This window comes from Rhinolophus sinicus, chromosome 2 (genome assembly GCF_057876585.1).
Source record: "Rhinolophus sinicus isolate RSI-liver-muscle chromosome 2, RSI-T2T, whole genome shotgun sequence".
NCBI lineage: Eukaryota > Metazoa > Chordata > Mammalia > Chiroptera > Rhinolophidae > Rhinolophus > Rhinolophus sinicus.
Window position 1 is genome coordinate 83,843,479 of NC_142502.1, and position 23,263 is coordinate 83,866,741.

General features: G+C 36.1%; 1 protein-coding gene across 1 annotated transcript in view; it reads right to left on the bottom strand.

The window, feature by feature from the left end:
- Nucleotides 1–23,263, bottom strand: part of PRIM2 (DNA primase subunit 2) — a 182,604-nt gene that overhangs the window by 15,832 nt on the left and 143,509 nt on the right. The window contains exon 12 of the mRNA XM_088795636.1: nt 18,771–18,853. Coding sequence (XP_088651762.1) covers nt 18,771–18,853 — 83 coding nt within the window. The remainder of the gene's footprint in view (nt 1–18,770; nt 18,854–23,263) is intronic.

Genomic DNA, 23,263 nt, shown 5'->3' on the forward strand with positions numbered 1-23,263 from the left:
GAAAACTAACATATAAGTCACAGAATATGAGAAATGGATTTATATATCTTGAAATTTTAGGTTCCATCAAAAATGTTAAATTTAGATTACTCACAAAACAATCCCTCCAACCCCCACCAGCCCACTCCATCCCAAAGGAGGCTCTTCCTTAACAAAAATCATTTACTTTTCCTCTTATTTTTTGCTTTACCTTCCTAGGAATAATTTTTATTTGAAGTTTTCCTGCAAATCCATAAATAAATCATTTAACCATCTATCTGTAAAAAACTTTACTGATCATGTCACAGCATATCTGAGTGGATAAAAATTTCTGCACATGTGTAAAGGTGTGATGGGAAAAAGGAGAAGAGAGCGTTTTTCACTGGCTGGAAAAGCTGTTCAAAGACAAATAAATGTAGGCCCAAAGAGAAGAGCTAGAGAAGGAGAAAGAATATCAAGTAATGGAGATGTGGAGACAATAAATGAGCTCATAGGAGAAATCCAAGAAAAGGACTGCTTTGACGTGATTAGGTGTTATTGGTTAAGTATTATCTTCATTGCAGAGATGGAGAAATATATCCTGTTAAAAATAGAAGTATCTGTCTAGTGAAGGCCATTTACTGCAGAAAGAATTAAAAATTAAAAAATCATTTGCAACTTAGTGATCCTGTTTTCCTTAAGAAAAATATAAAATATTTAAATGTTTTAAAATTAAGATAGAAAATGTGCAACATTACTCAAAAAATCCAATAATAAAAATATTGTTTTAATTTCACATTATGATCTATATTACAGAGATATAGTAGACCAGTGAATGAAGTTTGGCTTTTTCTTTGAGTAAAATGGGGAGCTACTGCTATGTTCTAAGCACAGGGGTGATGTGAATTTACTTCCATTTTTAACATGATTATTCTGCCTTTGGTGTTGGGCGCAGCCTGGGGTAGGGGACAGAGACGTCATGACAAGAATCCAGGGAATCGATGATGGAGGCTTGGATGGAGTGGTAACAGTCGTGGTGGTAAGAAGTGGTCAGATTTGGAGATAGAAACATTTCCCACTTAATGAGCATGAATGTCTTTTGAAAGACAGCGGTTCTACATGCTCAAACAGGAGCCTGTCCCACACTGCTGGGGAGTGAGCCATTACCTATCAGTCAACATCCCCACCTCAACTGATTTCCTAAATAAAACTAACTAGCTTTAAAACTCAGTAAAATACAAGTATACGAGTAATAAACTATCATGTAAAATAAACGTAAAACACCCAAAATACCACTTATTTACTAGTCAAGAAGCAATATGATTAACAAACAGATGCTTTTTATGCAGTAATATATGTGTCATTGTCACCATCACCCCCCTTCTGCTGACTTCAGAATTTTCACAAGTGATTCTGATATTCTACCATTTGTATATGGAGTGCAACTTGGGACTTTTTTTGCACCCATTTTCTTAGATTTTTCTGATATAAACATCACCGGCAAACACTATACAGAGGTATTCTACAGGTATGTCTATTTTGAGAATGGTGCTGGTGCAAATTGCTGATGGGCTGCATGACTCCAAGGCAAGACATGCAAACCTAAAAATCAAAGGAAAGAGGGAGAATTGAGGTATGAGCAAGATACTAAAATTCAGTTTGTGAAGTAGGAGCAAAAACAGAAACATAGCAAAGAAACACTAAAATCCAAGGACAGATGCCTGAGGGAGAATCTGTGAAACAGAATTTGGGGACAAAAGCTAAATTCCCTACAATATGTTTTACGTACTGTGGAAAGACTGCTTTTCCCAAAGTGAACAAACCACTTGTGTTAACGTCACATTGAGATGCTGACAACACTCACTGCTGAGACCAAAGCGGGATGGTCCTGCAGTGATGGTTGAAATGCATGACTGTGATTACTGATCCATCCTCGTTTCCTGAAATGCCGGGGTTTGGAATAGTTGGTCTCATTTAGAATTTAAATGTTTTGTTTAGTCATAATTCAAGTGACCTTTTTTAAAAGTGCTAAGTTTTAACAGAACCATCAATATCCCAGGGCCGTGGACAGATAGGCTTGACATATATATGTAATAGCCAGGCTACTGTGAACCTCTGAAAGATTAGGATTTAACCCAAAGTGGTTCGTTTTCCTTTAGAACTAAAATTTTCTTTTGATGTTTTCTCAAGAATGAAGAAAAAATGGTTAATTTTGAACTTACCTACCTAACCTTTAAAAAAATATGTTGGGGGGAGGGCAGTATGCAGGGAGATAGTTCATAATGTGCTTGCTTATATATATGAGGGGTGCCAAAAAACTGTATACAAGTGGACACTTTGGTCAACATTGCTCAAGCGGTAGTTCTCCATAATCAGAAGTGTCTGGACGCTGATGGTAACCATTTTGAGCATCTTTTGTAATTGCAGAAGTCAAACATGACTTGTGTTCATCTTTTGTTATCAGTATATATTGAGTATTACAATTTTAATACAGTTTTTTCCTTGCTTAGAATGTGTATACATTTTTTTGGCACCCTCTGTATTTAGTGTTAGAATTGTATGTTGAACATGATAGTAAAATTTTAAAAGAAAAAACAATTCTGTCGAGAAACCAGAATGAAAACATCAAGCAACAGTGCTTTGTGACACTGTTTTGCCCACATTGCTTGTGAAGGCAGAACCTCCAACCTCACAAAGGGCCTTTGCCTTCTCATAGGGAAAGTCCCCCGAGGACGGAGTTCAGCCAGCAGGGACTAGCCAGAGTGTGGGTCAGAGATAAGAAGGGGTGAGGGAATCACATACTACAGAGGTGGAAACTCACCCAGAGGAAGAAATGTAGGGAGACGAAAGGAAACAACCAGGAAAAGAAAAAGGTGCAAAGCCAGAGAACTAGGGTAAATGAAATCAAGTCTACAATTTGCCATTTCCATAAGCCTAGAAACATCAAAGTGTAACCCACAGCTCACAAAAGGTGTGTCTCACTGAGCAATGGCATGGACTCTCCAGTTTTCATGTTCTGTTCTGGAGGAGGCAGAGCACACCATGATTTCCTTTTGTATACAGAATTAATACTGAAAGAGAAGTTGTTCAGGAGGAAACCAAAGCAAATGCTAATTCTAATGCCCATGCCTAGGCCAGACGTTTCCTAATTCTGCCTTAGAAAAATACAATCAAACAATTTGAACAACCATATGATATAAAGGCATATTTGAAAACACAAGCTTATAATTTAAAGAAAAAAATTTATATGAAGATCTAAGAATAGTGCTCAAATGAAAATTTGACTTTTGGTTTTTAATGCCAATACTTCCAGACTAAAGTACAAAAATGTCAAGCATAACAATCCATTTATTGTTCTAATCTAGTAATCAAAAGGCTAAGAAAAATAAGGTGTGGGGACATAACACTACTATACTTTGGTAATTCATATTCCTTAACTTTTTTCTCTCTAGTCAGCTGATAAAGTTAAAAATATAAGGTCCACCAAGAAAATTAAATCTGTTTAAAAAAACAACACTGCAGTTTGTCATTTTTACAAGAAAACATTGATTATATTTGTATTTGCTAAGTTTGGTTTTGAATTCTAGGAAAGTGGCAAGCCGAGATATCCTTGCAGTGGAAAAACAAAGAGAAAATAAGGTGGTATTTTCCTCACTTGATTGGTGATAGATCATAGCCAGGTGACGAACATGTGTGATAAAACATGCTGGTGGGGAATGCTAGATTTTAATAGACACACATGTATACATATATACCATAGAAATGGGGATTACATTGGAGCCACACTTCCTTCTCTCCCAATCTCTCTAATACTCCCTGCCAGGCACATCCCTCTCTGCCTTTGCTTTAACGCCTGCCAGTGAGGTCCTGGTGATTACCTGGCAGCAGAACGTAGCCACCTGCTGGTCCTTGGCTCCAGTGAGCGAGCAGAGTGCTGTACAGCGAGGTGTGCTGCACTCACCAATTAGACGTGCAGTTAATCTGTCTCCAATTCAAGGTCATATTCTGTCTTATTTAAAAGCCATAAGCTTGTCTTGTTTAGTCCTCAAAAGCACAACCTTTCAAAAGTAGACCGTACTGATTTTATTCCACTTCATTTTAAACCTTCCTTTATTTCAAAGATGGGAGAAAATGTGAGAGAAGCAGAGTCTGGGACACTTTTAAACACATTACTCTGCTTCTGTTTCTCACACACTCACCAAAGTTTACCCTGTGCTGCCTCATGACTCTGCTGTGACCTTCATTTACTGGCAGATCAGGGGCGAGTCTCCCTCTCTGGAAAATGAATTTTCATTCATTTCAAACATTATATGCCAAGAATGTTTCTGACTCACTCTTCATTGTCTATAAACTTAGTTATCTGACTGAATTGGTTCTACCTCCAAATGTCTTTAAAAACCTACCTTTTCCTCTCCATTGTTCAGACGCTCACCATGCTCTTTTTTTTTTTATCACAAAGCTTATAGCCTTATTCTTTCCCTACTGAAGACAGCTTCCAAACGGCGACCACAGTAACTTTCCTCAAATCCAAATCTGATCCTGGCATTGCCAGTTCCCAGCCATGCATGGGGCACAAACTGGCCGTCCTCACCAGGCCACAGTCACCCGCCCTGGGCCCTGCTCCTGCACCAACAGGACACAGGAGTCTTTACACTCTGGTCCAGCTTCCCCCACAGTGTCTTTAGCTCACAAAATTCTAGTGATGACTCAGTGGCTTTTCTTCTCTAACGCATTGTTTGATTTGGTTTAATCCAGAACTACCTCAGTTTCTTTATGGCAGGACTTACTGGGGTGATATTCCTCAACTAAGTTGTCCCCAGAACCTGTTTTCACAGATCTCCTAGGACTAGGGTTCCTCAGAACACACCCTGACAACCTTATCTAAACAGGCTCGCCTCCCCCAGATCGCATTCTGTTCCCTTATGTTGTCTAGTTTTCTTACCACACTTGTTTGTTGTCTGTCTCCCTCACTGGAATATCAGCTCCATGGAGCAGGGGTGTTGTTCGTCACTGTAGCCCCAGCGTCGTGAATAGTAGCTGGAACACAGTCATCTCCCAATTATTATTTGTCGATGATGAATGAACGCTGGTGCTTATGTGCCGTCAGCCTTACTTCCCTCCACTTGGGAAACTCCTACTCAACTTTCAAACCCAATTCAAATATCACTTCCTACATGAAACATTTTCTGATGTCACACCTCTCCCTCCTTGGCAAATTGTTCTCCTCTGAATCTACAACTAGCACTTAGAATATATTCTTATTAATGCAATTATCATACTTTATTATAATTAATTATGCCTTTTTATTCCACTAGGCTAAAAGCTCTAAAACAGTTTCTTAGTCATCTTTTTTCTACTTACAGATTTGAACATACTGAAAACTCGGTGACATGTAGAGTGCTCAGTAAATGTGCATTGAGTAATAAAATAAACATATTTCCTCACCAAAACAACTTATTTCTGTTTAAATCAGTCTTAGAACACTTTTACTAGAAACTCTGCAATTAGACCGTTGCTTTCCATTTCTTTCTTTTTCCTAGATAGCACCATAGGGGAAAAATTACTAATTTAATTTAGTTCTCCTACAAGGTTTAAAAAAGCTTGATACCACAGATATGTGAACCTTCCCCTTCCCTCCACCCCATTGCTTGCCTGACTCTAGCTGACACAGTAGCAGTGGAGTTACCTGGTTACAGCTCACTCTCAGCTGCCCAGAGAGGACTAAGAGGCAAAAGCAACATTCCAGCCTGAATGTCTGGTACCCATTATGGCTAAACTCAGTAGAAAAAACATAGCTGCAGATGTGCTGCATCCCCCTCCCATTGGCCACACACACTTCCACACACATTACAGAGGAACCCAATAGATGCAGCTGGGACACCTCAGATAGTTCTGCATGGCTGGCAGCCTCTGGTTACAAACAAGCAGCGTTGGGACCTTGTAGGCCTGGAACCCCATAGCCTGCCACATCCCATCATGGGGTGGTGCCCTGAGACCAAGGCGACCAGTTCACAGAGGGGACACCCAACTCTTCAGGGAATATAGGACATTTTTCACATTGTGGAGGCAACACCGCCCTGCAGAAACCCTGTAAGTCCCAGTAGTGCAGGCAAGAGAAAACAAAAACTTGTATTATAGCACCATCTACTGGAAAACAAAAAAAGTCAGTACCTAAGAATGAATTCAATTCCTCAAATGCTCAGGCAAAGAAATAATCCATAAGGTATCACGAATAACCAAGGTAACAAGGTAGCTCAGAAAAAAAAATGAAGTCTCCAGAAAAGAAACTCTAAGACACTGAAGAATGTGAATTAAATGACAGAGAATTCAAGATAACAGTTCTAAAAAAATTCAATGAGACTATTTCTGATTAGTTCATTCATTTATTCTTTTCTTTAGATTCCACACATAAGTGAGATCAGATGGTATTTGTTTTTCTCTGTTTGACTTATTTCACTAAACATATTAAAAATAAATAAATAAATAAATAAATAAATAAATAAATAAATTCAATGAGATACCAAAAAACTCAGAAATACCATTCAATGAGCTCAGGAATAAAATTAGTGAACAAAAGTATTACTTTAACAAAGAAACTGAAGCTGTAAAAAAGAACTGAAAAGAAATTCTAGAACATTCACTATGCTCCTACAATGAAATCCAGGTACTAAGGTTAGGGACTGGATTTATAGAGATAAAAGATCACATTTATTCTCTTAGGGAGGATAAGGCCACAATCACAGCCTGGGGCGGGCAGAGGAGAGGGAGGGACAAGAAAATAAACACCAAAATAGGTGATAAGTGATCTAATACAGAAAAACACTTACAAGCGGGAGGGAAGGGAGGGGAAGTGCTCAGTAACAGCTTTCAGGGGGAGGACCCAACTGAGCCAAATTATAATGAATGAATAAGAATGATCAAGATAAAGAAAGCAGTAGGGACAATGCAGACTTGGGGCATAAGATGCAAAACAGGCACAAAAGCCTGACAGCAAAATGTGGAATGGGCAGAAATTAGAAGTAAAAGATGACTTTGGTATCAGTGTGAAGGACTTTTGGGGAAGACAGTGGAATTGGAAATTAAAGTCACATATTACATCCTGAGCTATGGAAGATACAGAGAAAAAAAGAAGGAAATGATTTCTACATTCAGAGACAGGAAAGAGTCTTGACTGTTTACCAGATTTCTGGCTTGAGCATCTCATGTCCCATTCACTGTTCCTCGAGGCATGTACAGTGGGCTCTGGCACGCTGTCCACAGCGCCCACCTCAGAATAAGGGCACACATCTCCCCAGGGTCAGAGTGTAATGACTGACAGCTTGCCGCCAAGTGCCCCTCGGCTGAAGAAAGCCATCTTGCTTATGGTGATGTTCCCTTCCTGGAAGCAGCCTCATCCGATGACTGGCGGATGCAGGGGTACAAGGCCAAGACCCCTCACTCCAATTAGGGGTAACTCTGCAGGGTCACCTAGCTTCAGAGCGCCCTGTGGGATCAGCCTAAGGGCAATTCTCCTCCTGCCCAATCTTGCCAACTTCACTCCCCAACAGGTCCTGATCCTGAGAGCACTTCCCAATGAAGGTCCTCCACACAAATCTCCACCACAGCAAACTAGATCTGTGACACAGCACAAGTTGTTTTTTGCTTTCTATGTTTGTTTTTGCAAGGAGATGGATGGGAAGAGGTGAAGAATAATAATGACCATAATAACATAAACCTTATATATCTGCTATGTATCAGATACTATTCTAATTATTTTACTTAATTTTCAGCTCTCGAATTCTGCCCTTCACACACATGTGCAAACACAATTAAAAACAATTTTTTTTTAAAAGAATGCTTATAGAAATTTCTGAGAAGCCTTTGAGATGCCTTGGAGAATCTGATTAAAACGGTGAACCTCTGTAGTTAAAAAACAATGTACTATGTCACAACTCATAAACCCTGAAATGTTCTTACAAATCAGCTAAATACTAAATAGAAGTGAAGCTTTCTGGAAAGTATATAACACCCAATTTAATAATCATATAACACTACTTCCTTATGATTTTTATCACAATATAGAAACCCTAACACTGACAATGTCTCTTTGTCTTTTACCTTACTATATTTGAATAAAGGTTTTGAATCATTAAAAATAGATACTAAAAAAATGATTCTTGAGAAACAATTTAAAATTTCACTGAATTCCTCAGTACAGATTAATACTTACATTTGGATTTAAGCTTTTAGGGAACATCAACAACTAAGCGAACTTGGAATGGGGGAAAGGAGAAAAGAATCGGAGAGAAAAGGAAAGAAGGGGGAAGGATGACAGATGACAATATATGGGTAAAGTCTGCTTAAAGATATGGAAAAGAGTATTGCCAAATCTTAGCTCTATGTTTACTTACTAATTATAATTGTGCCTAATATAAATGCAAGCAAGTTCAAAATCACTATGCCCTATGATCTTTATGGAAATGGTGAAAATATAGTTATTTTCAAAGACCTTACTTAGAAAAAGAAATGTATTGTATCAGATATGCTATTGGAAACAGAAGCAAAACTTAAAATCTGTCACATAAAGGTTTAGTCCCAGGACTAGAGGAGCATGTGTACACATACACATGTACACATGTATACACACAGGTACATATATGTACACACATGTATGTACATACCGTGTTGCCCCGAAAATAAGACCTAGCTGGACCATCAGCTCTAATGCATCTTTTGGAGCAAAAATTAATATAAGACCCGGTCTTATTTTACTTATTTACTATAGTAAAATAAGACCGGGTCTTATATAATATAGTATAAGACCCGGTCTTAAATAACATAACATAACATAACATAACATAACATAACATAACATAACATAACATAACATAACATAATACCAGGTCCTATATTAATGTTTGTTCCAAAAGACGCATTAGAGCTGATGGTCCAGCTAGGTCTTATTTTCGGGGAAACACGGTATATGTACGTATATACATATATAAAATACGTTTTAAATGACATATATAAATTTTGTAATAGAAACATTGTCTAACAAGAAATATATTGTAAATTGATGGTAAACTACCAAGAAGTCTGAAATGGCTTAACGCTAAGTAGACTAAGAATCTGAAACACTTGTCTAATGAAGTAAGGTCAGTTGTTTAATTTTTCTGGATACTTTAAATTTGCGTCTCCAAAAGAAGGGGCGGGGGGGCCTCTGGGAGAATACTCCATAAAACTGATCATGAAATAGAACTAAGCTAGGAGAATATTAATATTTTTATATAATCTCTAATACCTATAGGTAGACAGGCTGAATTTTATTGTGTCATAAGTGACAGCACCGTGTGTTACTGAATGAAATTCCTCTATAGATACCAGTAATTTCTCATGTAATGAATAATCAAATAATTATAGAAAACTATGTAACTATTATATAAATTGAATACTAAATTTTCTTATAAGACTCCTTTTCTATTTCAATAAAAGTAAACTTTACTTAGTTTAGCTAACAATGGTATGTTATTTGACTTTCAAAGTGATTTTTCTTTGAACCATCTTGAATATTAATGTTCAAATGACCATATATCATCATCCTATTAAAAACAGGGAGGACACACACAGAAACCTGTGACAAAGCCAAAAATACAACGACATCCTCCTGGCACCAATTCTAATGCTCAGCTTCCCATCTTTTCCTAAGTGCAGTTCTAAGACTCACCAAGAACAACGTACACATTTTCAACTACAACACTAAGAAAGGCAAGCTAAGTGCAGCAATCAAAGGACTGTTCTCATAAATCAGAAGAGATGGCCCTGGAGATGAAACAGACACAAAAGCTGCTCTTAAAAGCAGTTACTGTTCATGAAGTAATAGACAGACTGAATACCATCATCTATTGGTAAGTCCCTGCCCTAAGAAAATCACTGTAGTTTTAGGTAGTTCAGATTTATATGAACATTGAGTAAGGAGTCATTGAGATTTATCTTTGCCACATAATCTTTTTGACAGAGTTTTACTTTTAAGTCTTTTAAACTGTCCATTTTGAAAGATTTCTTCATTAAAAGGACTTTCCCTTTGGCAATGGCCTTTGGGATATGACATCAAAATTACAAGTAACAAAGGATATTGGATTTTATCAAAATTAAAGACTCTTGTCCATCAAAGGACATTATGGAAGAAAAAAAGTGTTAAGACAACCTAGAGAATGGGAGAAAATATTTGCACATTGTTATAGATTGCATGTTAGTGTTCCCTCAAAATTCCTATGTTGAATCCTTCTCCCCAGTGTGTAGATATTAGGAGGTGGACCTTTGGGGGGTGATTAGTGCACTTATAAAAATAGTCTGGCAATACCTCAATATGTTAAACATAGATTACCTTATACTCCAACAATTCTATTTTTAGGTGTATACCCAAAAGAATTGAAAAGCAGGTACTCAAATACTTGTATATGAATACTCAGACCAGCCCTACTAAAACATATAGCCAAAAGGTAGAAACAACTTAATATCCACGAATAGATGAATGGATAAACAAAACATGGTATAGGCATACACTGGAATATTATTCAGTCATAAAAAGGTTCAATGAAGAAGCACTGATACATTCTACAACATGGATGAATCTGGAAAACATGCTACATGAAGGAAGTCAGCACAAAAGGTCACATATGATACGATTCTATTTATACAAAATATCCAGGAAAGGCAAATCCACAGAGACTATGGTTACCAGGACCTAGGGAGCGGCTGCTGAATGGGTACAGAATTTTCTTTTAGCGTAACGAGTGTTTGGAACTTGACAGAGGTGGTGGTTTCGAAACACTGGGAATGTACTAAATGCATTGAAATGTATGCTTTAAAATTGTTCATTTGACATTATGTGAATTTTTCACCTCAATTAAAAAAAAAAGTAGCCAGGTCTTTTGAAACCCTGTTACCACCTATAATCTACACTTTGTGGGTTATTCTCATCTTTATTTCATATTATTTGCCAGTGTTTAAATAATGCATTAAATATATTCCTAAATTTAGGTACATAAAAATCATTATTCACCTCACAGTAATGGCTTTTCGTGAAATAAACCAAAAAGAATTTCAAATGACTTTAAAGTGAAAACAGAAAAATAAGAAAGCAAAGAAAAATACTACAGAGAAGCAGACCAGTGCAGTGAAAGGAAGCTGAGCTTCAGGGCCAGACGAGGGATGGATCCTGGCCTTACATGTTAGCTTTGCTGTTTCAGCAGACTCATCTTTTACAAACCTCAGCTTTCTCATCTGAAACACAGGGGTAACATTGTGACAACAATCAAATGAGATACAATTTAAGAAAGAAAAACTATTGAGTAGAAGCATTCATAGATTACAACAAAAGATGTTAACCACTATGGCATACAGATATTACAATGAACATTTTATGTTGGTGTGTGGGCAACAGTTATTATTGTTTATTGATTAGGCTCTGTGAAAATTAAAGATGTGCCATATGTGATTTAGTTAGTAAAAAGACAACATTCCTACTAAAAAAGAACACTGAACACTGTTATGGGCAAGCAAAAAACAAAAACAAAAAACTGCAATGTGAAATTTTCATGTGTATCTCTTTACAATAGAAAAAAAATCTCTTTAGAGGAAAGTATTTAAGGTCATTCATAGATTTTTATTATCAATAATTTGAGTGCATATTCTTAAAATTTCTGTATCTCAGAATACTAATATTTCATCGTAAAATTGCAGGGTTTTTACAGCACAAGCTGAAAGCAAAATGAAAACTAAAAACGAAAACAAGATATCTAAATTAGGCAGGAACTATTAATAGATACCTTAACTGAAAAAAAACTAACAAAGCCCTGAAAGGATTATTACCCTCATGGAAATTTAAAAAAAAAGAAAAATGTTAATGAAAGTAAATTGAGATTAAAACACACACCAATATTTGAAGGAGAAAAGGGAAGGTGCCAATAAAAAAAACTGGCCAATATAGCTTGTAGACATATTATTTATCCGTTGGTCACATGCTATACACTGTTGAGAGATCATTTTCCAGGGGTCTCAAGATTCTGAATATTTTTCAACCAGAGAAAACAACAGTCTTTGCTCCAGACCACTTTTTCAAGGATGTTTATGTAATGAACAGCCTTAGAAGATACAGTGCCTTCCACTGAAAGTGTAGAAATGCTTATTGTCCATTTGAAAACATTCAGATTCTCTATACTCAAGAGTTTCTCTCCTCCAGCATAACTCCCTGCACACGTGGGTCATACCTGGCTTTCTTCATGTTGCTCTGTAGGAACTGGGGCTTAGAGAATGAATGCAAGAAAATGCTGATACACTATAGTATTTCTGGAATCTTTAAACCCTCTGCCAGAATCCATGAAATTGTGGCAGCTAAGTTCTTAACTTGAAAGTAGGATAAAATCTCAGCCCCTTCACAGTACTTAACATGTATCAGAAGCTATGGAAGGTGCTGGGAGGACAGAGGGATAGAAGTTTAAAATCTCACACACAAAAATCTCAATCATCTATTACTACTGCTATTACCACCTATCCATTTGGCACACAACCATTTAAACTTCATATATATAACATGAAATTGAAACTTTAATCAAGTAATGCATGTATGTGGAAGGGAAAAATTATTTTAAGTATACAGCATGGCTAATAATTAATATAAATGGCTTTTACATCACATTTTTTCCTTGGTCTGCTCCCAAGAGGCAATTACTTTTAACCATTTCCATTTTTGGCTATATTAATTCTAAATTACATGTTGATACATTGAGTTATTTATTAACTTAATCTATTGAATTCTGCTATGTAAAGCAAATATTTGGCTCATTTTGCTACCTCCTACCTACCCTGTTTTTTTTTCCATTAAACAAATTAAGGTACAATATACACTAAAATATACCTAGATTTGTCTTTTCCAGAATACTACATAAGAGGAATAATACAGTATGGCTTTTTTCACTTAGCATGAAGAATGATGCATGCTTTTGGGGGTATCAATAGTTTGTTCCTTTTTATTGCTCAGTAGTATTCCATTGTATGACTAAACTACAATTTGTTTATCCAACCACATAATAAAAGACAACTGGGTTGTTTCTGGCTTCGGGCAAGTATGAATACAGACACTATAAACATTTACGTACAGGCTTTTGTGTGTGCCTATGCTTTTATTTCAATTGTATAAAAACCTAGTAGTTATATAACTAGATCACACAGTCTATGTAAGTTTAACTTTCTAAGAAACTGCCAAACTGCTTTTCAAAGAGATTCTACCACTTGGATTTCCTCCAGCGATGTATGAGAATTTCGGTCATTCTACATCCTAATTAGCATTTGGTATTGTCAGATTTTTCTTTATTAAACCAATTGCAATTGGCATATAGTGGTATTCACTGTAATTTTAAGTTGCATTTCCCTAACACCTAATAATGAACATTTTTTCATGCGTTTATCATTCACATATTTTCCTTGATGAAATGTCTGTTCAAACCTTTCACCTATTTAAAAAACTGTTGTTATTATTGAGTTTTGAGAGTTCTTTGCATCTCTATTTGTTCTGGATACAAGTATTTTTTGAAATATATGACTTGCAAATATTTATTTTAGTCTATGATTTATCATTTCCTTAACACTATTTACAGAACAAAATTTTAACTCAGAGAAAGTCTAATTTATCAGTGTTTCTCTTATGGAACATGCCAAACCCAAAATCATTCAGATTTTCATGTTCTCTTCTGGGAGATTTACACTTTACATTCTGATCTACAATCCAGTTTGAATTAATTTTTATATAAGGTAGTGAGGTATATGTCTAGGTCCTTCTTCTTTTTGCATATGGACATTCAATATTCTAGAAATACTTATTGAAAATGCTATTCTTCCCCTATTGAATTGCCCTGGCACCTCTGTTTAAAAATCAGTTGGCCATATATATGTGGGTCTCTCCTGATAATTAGGAAGTAAAAATCAGTTGGCCACATAAATGTGGGTCTCTCCTGTCCAATTAATCTCTATGTTTATCATTTCCTAATACCATACTATCTTGATTACAGTAGCTTTACAGCAAATCTTGAAACCAGGTAGTTGTACCTCCAACTTTGTTCTTTGACTGCTTTTATCAGTGTTTCAGCATGAAGATCTTGCACATATTGTGTTAAATACATTTCAAAACCAGTTTTTTAAATATTATTGCATATGGTACTTTAAAATTATTCTAATTTCCAATTTTTCCTTGGAAGAAATATAATCGATTTTTATATACTGATTTAGAATCCTGCAATCTATTAGTTCTAATAGCATTTCGGTAAACTCTTTGAGGTATTTTTTTCCATAAACACACTGAGAATAGAGAAATGTTTTCTTCCTTTCTAATCTGCCTTTTATCTCTTTTTCTTGACTTACTGTGCTGGTTATATTGAGAGAACATACTTTGGGTAATTTTAATTCATTTAAATTTGTAATAGATTTTTTAAGACCCTTGAATATGATCTAGCTGGATTAATGTTTTATGGACACATGAAAAAAATGTGTATTCACCCGCCGTTGAGTATTATATTCTATAGGTGTCAGGTCCATCAAGATTCCTGGCAGCGTTAAGTTTTCTATATCCTCACTGATTTTTTCTGCTTGTTCTGCTAATTACTGAAAAAGAGGCGCTGAAGTCTCCAAATACATAACTGTGGATTTATCTAGTTCTTTTTTCAGTTCGCTCTGCATTTGCCTCATGTATTTTTAAGCTATGTTGTTAGGGTACAAACATTTAGAATTCTGATGTTTTGTTGGAGAAATGACGTCCATGTTTTCCTTTTTGGGGGGAGGACTGAGGAATAAATGCAGGACTGCCCATTTTCTTGGGCTTTATTTTATTTAATTGCTGTCTTCTTAAGTTGAATACCAAGCTCACTCAAGGAGGAAGATGAAATGTGATCCTATGAATATGCCTTTTTTAAAAAGTATGTGATTATCAGTCACAATGGTCTCTCTTCTGAGCATCAAAATTCTGATATTTCACATCTAAGTATTTCTTATAGCTGAAGGTATCTTTCTCAAGTAATTTTTTTTTCTAAAATAAAAGTAATTCCATCGAATTTTACCTTATATGCATTTTAATGATGTTTTTCTTGACTTGCATTCAACATTTTCACACACTTGGCGATTTTAAAGATCTATTTATACTTATGCCAACCTGCAACTAAGCATTTATCAAAATGTTTTACATGGATTTTTCATTCATCCACTTTCTGTCCTATAGAATACAGTCCCCCGGCGGCTTCACTCTACTGAGAACCACTCAATAAAGACATCAGATGAAAGCAAAATATTATTTACAACTTGCCCACATGCACTATACATCTGTGTATCTCAGATAAAAGGTTACAGTGCGAGTCCAAAGCATGATGTGGAAATTATTAGGCTGGTGCAAAAGTAATTGCGGTTTTTGCCATTATTTTTACCCTTTTAAACCAGCTTCAACTAAGTAAGGGATTTACTCGTGGATCAAGAGTAAATGGAGGAATGCAAAGGAGTCAAAAGCAAAGAATGTATAAACATAGTTATTATTATTAATTTAAAATAATCTTCTCAATAGGCACGTTAATAGCCTGTATTTTTAAAAAAGTGATTCTTTACAATTCCTGAAAAAGCCTCTATGTTTTCTTCTACATTCCCCATCAAATTGTTACCTACAGTTCCTCACCTTTCTGATGTCCAAACTACCATTCCTAATCCTTTTGCTTTACAAGAGTCAGGCCACTTGATACACTCCATCAACTTCCCTTTGCTCCACCTCTAAGCTTTTCTCTATATTCCTGCACCTTGGCTCAGGGATATGCCTTTTCCTGTCACTATGTTTTTGTCCAAATATATCTCCTCCTTTCTTCAATAAGGTTTTCACTTGTGTCATTGAGTACCAATTTGCTTCTCTCTGTACCGCACCACACACTCTGTAGCATCCACCTCAAACCTAAATATGTCCTCTTACCTTTCCAACATTTTTTCTGCAATACCAAGGGCAAGTCACTGAATTACTATGAGACAGAAAGTTAAATAAAAATCCAGTCCTTCTTTCAGGAAACACACACTAGTGGGAAACATGAATAGTTAGTTAAAAAATCATAACTGCTATAATAAGTATAAAAGCAAAGGCATGTACAGTATAGTCATGGGTAAAGGAAACATAACAATGGTTAGAGAGGGATTATCTTTTTTTGTATGTTTATCAAGCCCACCCTCTCCAATAGGTTCTTTTCCTCTCTTCCTACAAACAGGTTCAGGTCTCCTCTAGCCTTAAATATACAAATACACCTTCCATGATGCTTAAGCAAATATCTCTTGGCCATTCCCTTTCACTAGCACTTTTTTGAAAAGGTCACTTATACTCACGGTCGGCAAATCCAATTCACTGTCTTCTATTCGTTCCTCTTGTAAGTAAGTGTGATGTTGGTTTCCACCACTACACTGACACCTCTCACCCAATCAAAGTTGAGCAACCCACTCAGAATATCCAGTCACCTTTTCTCAGTCCTCATTTTACAAAGTCTCTCAGCTATGAGGGACTCTTGTGGACCCTACCTTCTCAAAATTCCCTCCTTGACTTTTGTGATACTTCACTTCCCTGATGCACTTCCTCCCTCTCCCTCTCCTCCCAATCCCATTCAGTCTTCAGATTCCACTTGCTTCTACTGCTGACAAAGGGAAGCTTCAGCCAAGATTCCATTTTGAAATATGGCTTTGACTCCCGACCTCCTCTCTCCATTATTTTGCTCTCCCTTTCTCCCACAGAAAACTCATGATAATTAGCTGTGAAGTAACCTGGAACTGAGAAAAATAATCATGGAGTCAGAAAGCCTGGCTTCAATTTCTGGTTCTAACACTGACTTACTAGCTGTGTACCCATGGGCATGTCACATTCATAAAAGACTCCATAAAAGAGAATGGCTTTCTAATGTTCCTTCCAATCCCACATTTCTACAATTCTAACTGGAAAGAACATCAGCCCTCTAGTTCTAACTTCTCTAACACACTACACAATTCCACATTTTGTCTGCATTCTGAATGCCCCACCTCTAAAACTAATCTCCTAAACCAACTACTTCTTTTACGTTGCCTACTTAGTGTTCATATATTGGTGACACCATTATCTTAAACCTGAAATCCTGATAATCTTACTCACTTACTGCTTTTTTTCATGCATGTTCTCTTCCTAATGCCCACCCCACCACCCATCAAGACCTAACTCAAAGAGAATCTCTTCTGGAAAGTGTTCCATGGCCTCCCCTGCTGGCTGTGGTACCTCCCTCCTCAGAAGACCCAAGATATTCTATGTGTACACTAGCCCCCTCCCCCCATTATCTGCAATTTCAATTACCACAATCAACTGTGATCCGAAAATATTAAATTTCCCCGACCATCAACATAGTCTGCTCCTGACATCCAACCACCCACAATGTAGTCAGATGGTCAATAGTAGCCCAAAGCTATGCCTGTGTCATTCACGTCACTTCATCTCTTCATGTAGGCATTTTACCATCTCATATCATGACACAATGGGTGAGTACAGTACAATAAGATATTTTGAGAGAGAGACCACATTCACATAACTTTTTTTATTACAGCAGATCGTTATAATTGTTCTATTTTAGTATTAGGTATTGTTGTTGATCTTTTGTTGATCTTCTACTGTGCCTAATATCAAGTTTATCAGAAGTATATAAGTACAGGAAAAAAACAACAGTATTTACTGTAGGGTTTGGTACTATCTGCAATTTCAGGCATCCACTAGGGAGAGTTGGGGGGGCTTGGAACATATCCCCATGATGAGGGGGGACTGCTACTGCTCTCAAAATACTTGGCATATGTTACCCTGCAGATTGGTTCTGTAGGAGCAGGATTTATACCTGATTCTTCTTTGCATTCTCCAATAGTACCTTGAGCACTGTGTGGTCCAGAATACTTGAAAAACTAGAAGATGTGAATGAACTAAACTCAATCTAAACTCTGGACACAGTGGAAGCACTAGCATTTTCTAGAGCAATTAGTTTCTTCAAGTAAAAATAATTATTTAAAGATATACAATGATTTAGATGTTCCAGCTCTAAATTATATACTGTTCTTCTTAAATTAAGAAAGCAGAAGTTCCTCTTGAACTCCTTCAAAATCCAAATCAACTCAAAACACACTATAGACAGCAATCTTTGTGATGTCATGAAGTTTTTTAAAAAGCATATTTATTCGAAGATGTGCTCTTTAATATTTAGTTTTACATTTGAACATGTTTAAAATCTAAATTGCTTATAAGACAATGTATTTTGACAAACTGTTAGACCTAATGAACTATCATTAGAAGTGTAGATTAACACAGCAACAACTGAAGCTTATCAGAACACTTAGCCAGTACACACTACATTATCTTCTGCTCTAACCTACATGCAGCATAGAAAACAATTTCCCAAAATAAAATAAGATGTCATTAATTTTTAGCTTCATTAATAAGGTTCAATGCATTCCTCTATTAAAAAAAAAAAAAAACACATGTAAGGTCTTCAACTGAGATAGTAAAATAAATGGAGAGAAAAAAAAGGTTTCCAGCTTCCTTTATTACCAAGAAAAAATTAAAACGCAGCCTAGCAGATGGAAGAACCAGAATTTCCAAGGACTCTAAACCAGAAAAGTCAAGGCTTTAGCTTAATTCACCTAGAAGATAGGATGTCTGGTGTGAGGTCTGACAAGTATACACAGTGTCGCTGCAAGAACATTAAATGAAACTGAGAGGAACCGTCTGACGCCTCATTACTGAGGTTGCAGAGCAGTACCTGACCTACCTGGTCTATCCCTCCAGGAGAGATCTTGTATGACTGCAACTTCTGCTTCAGCAGCTCTGGATCACTGTGACGGAAGGGGCACCCTGACAACAAAAAACAAGCCAGCACACCAACAAGGTTATTGACTCAGGACTTACTACTACACCACACTCGAGAGACTGTCTAAGCTCCCCTTAATTGTCTAACAGCTTATTAATAAAAAAGTTAATTGCCCATGGGTGCAACTGCTTACCTCTCTTTATCTAAATGACGACTTAGCTGCATGGTTATCAGGGTACTAACAGGCTCAAGAGTTACATAAAACATTACAGCATTTTCAGGCTAAGATGCCTATTCACTAGGAAGAGGAAACAGTTTTAATTTTACTACTTGCTAACAAGCAAAGACAATCACAAAGTAGTCATAAAATATCTAAAAACTTTATACAATCTCACATATACTTTTTCTAGTTTAAAAAAATACATAAAAGGCATACAAGGAAGATAGTGTAAACAAAAATAAAAATGTGCAAACTAAGACATATAAAAATCATTTTCACATGTAAATTCTATGCCTATTTCCCACAAAGTAGAATCGATATACATTTAGATGAATCATGGATGGGAATGAAATGGGCAAATAAGAAAGCGTTTCAAAGAAAAACAATTAATAGTAGATACATGTCACTTCTATATTATTTCATGAAAAAAATAAAAGATGGATTACTAAAAATATTTGCATAAATAAGAACTGAAAGGAATTGAAATGTAAAAGCTGTATTAGGCCAAAATCTAAAAAATTTAGATATTTTAATAAGAAACAATGATATAAAATACCTATTTTATACTTTAATACTGGAAGCCAGATTATTTTTTCAGTCATACAAATGATAGCTCTATAAGTAATTAGAAATAATTGTGCATTTTTAATGAAATCAGTAAGACATTGGTAGGGGCAAAAATAATGGAAAAGAGCCTACAGGCCAAATAAATGTGTTTACCAAAAATTTTAACTATGAATAAAAATATCCATGATAATAACACTGGATACCTGAAAATTATAAAATTTGCAGTATTCACAGTATACAATTTACTGATTAAAGTTGAAATAATTTTTAGTACAAGGAAATATCTGGAGAAGCTGTGTAGCACATGGTTAAGAGCTATACTGCCTGAGTTTGAACCTCAGTTTAACTGCTACTAGCTGGGAGACCTCAGGCAAATTTTGTATCTTGCTGACTCAGCTTCAGTTTCTGTGAAGGAAATAATCACTCACTGAGCTCTTGTGAGAACGGAACATGAAGCTCTGACATGCTCCTGGAAGACACTAAGCACTCAGTGTGTGAGCTGTCATTATCATCCTCAAAAAGTCTTCATAAATTGTGAAGGATCACAACGAGAAAGAGATGAGGCTGCACATGGAATTCTGGAGTAAGCCCAGAATTATTAAAGGACACACATAGAGCCTGAGTTACCCAAATAATATTAATATTTGAAATAATGGCTGTACCTGTATGAAAGGTCAGAAAGGGCAAAGCCAGGAAGAAACTGAAGATTGACAAAGTACTAAGTATCGCACACACAAAAAAGTCTTTTAAAGCTATGCTCAGCAGTAAGAGGAAAACAGAAGAAATAGTCTACTACTTAAGAAGCTCGTGTTGTTTTAGCAGATGATGGAAAGAAAACAGCACTCAGCAGCTCCTACTTTGTTTGTATCTTCCACATCAAACAGAATGATCTTTAAAATTGGAAAGGGTTGAATCAACAAGATAACTGCAGAAGAGAATTTGTAAACAGCTAACACTGATTATACAGCTAAGTATTCGACAAAGCTTCCCAATACACATTTGTGGAAGAGATGGAAAAACATAGTCTGAAATATAGTTATACCTACATAGATTCATAAGTGGTTGAACAACACCTTTCAGGCCGTGCCGCTTAATGAAATGTCAACCTAGGAGACCATTTAGTGTTGCAAATAACACAAAAATAAAAGGATAGAGACTTCTGACTTCCAGTCCAGTGTGTAAGGAACTTAGAAGTCCCCACTCCATCCAAATAAATAAAAAGCAGAACTGAAAAATGAGCAACCATTCTTGGATCCACCCAAGAAGTGAGGTCACAAGGCAATTCACTACCCCCAAAACTGAAGAGAGAGGCAGATACAGAGAATCATAACTTACCAGAACAGAAATCTCTGAAGGAGCTGGTGCTGGGGTAGGAAAACCAAGGCAAATTGCTGGATTTTCAGTGTGGGCAATTCTAAGAGTTAAAAACTCCCAAGAAGACCCAATTATAGGGGGACACCACATTTCTGTAAGTTTAACCTCCAGAATCTCTACCCAATCCTTGCAGTGAATAACAAAGAGATATCCATACATGTTTCTGGCAGAAGGAGGGCAAATTAACCATCTTTAAATACTCTAGAGCAACTGTTCTTAAGAAGGCCTGAGCTTGGGAGGCACTATTTTACCAGCCTAAACTGGTGGGGCTTATCAGAAACTAACCCACCTGGGGAAAGGAAATATCCAACTACAGCCTCCTCTACCCATCCTGTCCTACCTAAGGAGCAGGAGGGAGATGACTGAGAATCACTATTGAAGTTAATAGACCAAGGCCACAGGCTCACAACAAGTCTGAGACTTAATCATAGGACTACAGATCACCTCCCTCGACCTCACCTTACAACCACATAACTAAAGGCCTATATACAGGAGTTCTTTTCACCCAGTATGTCATGGCTGTTTTTTAACAAATAATTACAAGGCATAGGAAAAGGCAAAAAATATTGCTTGAGGAGTCTGAACAAGCACCAGAACTAGAGTTAGATATGACAGGGATGTTGGAGTTATCAGACCAGGAATTGAAAATAACTATGATGAATATGCTAAGGGCTCTAATGGAAAAGGTCGACAACATGCAAGAACAGATATGTAATATAAGCAGAGAGATGAATACTCTAAGAGTGAAACAAAAATGCTAGAGATCAAAAGCATTGTAACAGAAATGATGAATGCCTTTATGGGCTTATTAGTAAACATGGCTGAGGAAAGACTCTGAATTTGAGGATATGCCAATAGAAACTTGAAAGACTGAAAAAGAGAAAAGAATGAAGAAAACAAAACAACAGAAAATCCAAGAACTGTAGAACAACTATGAAAGGTGTAACATGTGAATAATGGAAGAACCAGAAGAAGAAAGAGAGAGGAATAGAAGCAATATTTGAAGCGATACTGACAGAGAATTTCCCTAAAATTAACATCAGACACCAAAACATAGACCCAGGAAGGTCAGAGAACACCGAGAAGAATAAATGCCACACACACACAAAAATGCACCTAGGCATATCATATCCATATGTCATAGAATCAAAAATAAAGAAAAAAAGTCTTGAAAGAAGCCAAAGATAATAAATACCTTTACAGAGGAGCAAAGATAACAATTATATCTAATGTATTCTCATTACAGAGACTATGAAAGCAAGAAGAGAGTGGGGTGAAATAAAAGTGTTGAGAGAAAAAAACCTTGCAAACCTAGATTTCTGTACCCTGCTAAATTGTCCTTTGAGTGGAGAAATAAAGACTTTCTAAGACAAGCAAACATTGAGGTAATTTATTGCCTCAATTACCTGAATGCAGTAGATGTGCATTGCAAGAAATATTAAAAGAAGTCCTTCAAAGAGGAAAATGATATAGGATAAAAGCAGATCTACCTAAAGAAAAGTACATCAAAGAATAAGGAGAGGTAAAATAAAAACTTTTGTTTTTCTTATTCTTAATTGATCAGTTTATTCAAAACAATAGGAACAATGTATTCAATTACATATCTATGTGTGTGTATATTTATGCATAAATGAAAAGAATGGCAAAATGATACAGGGAATTAAAATTTCATTATTATAAGGTACTTGCACTACCCATGATATAGTATAGCGTGATTTGAAAGAGGACTTGGATTAGTAAGAAATGTGTAGTGAAAACTCTTAAAATAAAACCACTTTAAAAAAGTAACAAAATGAAGTATAATGGAATGCTAAGAAAATAAAAAAAGAGAATCATATAAAATGCTCATTCAAAACCACAAAAGTCATAAAAAGTGTGGAGGACAAATAATAAGGGGAAAAAAATAGAACAGTAACAAATATGGCAGATATTAATCCAATTATATCAATAATTACTTTAAACATCAACGGTCTAAATATACCAATTAAAAACAGACATCGTCAGAGTGAATTGAAAAACAAGACACAACTATATATTGTGTAGAAGAAAGCCACTTTAAATGTAAAAACACATATAGATTAACAGTTAAGGGATGGAGAAAGATATACTTTGCTAACATAAATCAAAAGAAAGCAGGAGAAGGTATATTGGTTTCAGACATAGCAGGTTTCAGAGCAAGGACATTTATCTAGGACATTGCATAATGATAAAGGGATGACTACTCCAAGGAGATAACAGTCCTTAATGTACATGCACCTAACAACAGAGCATCAACATACACAAGGTAAAAATT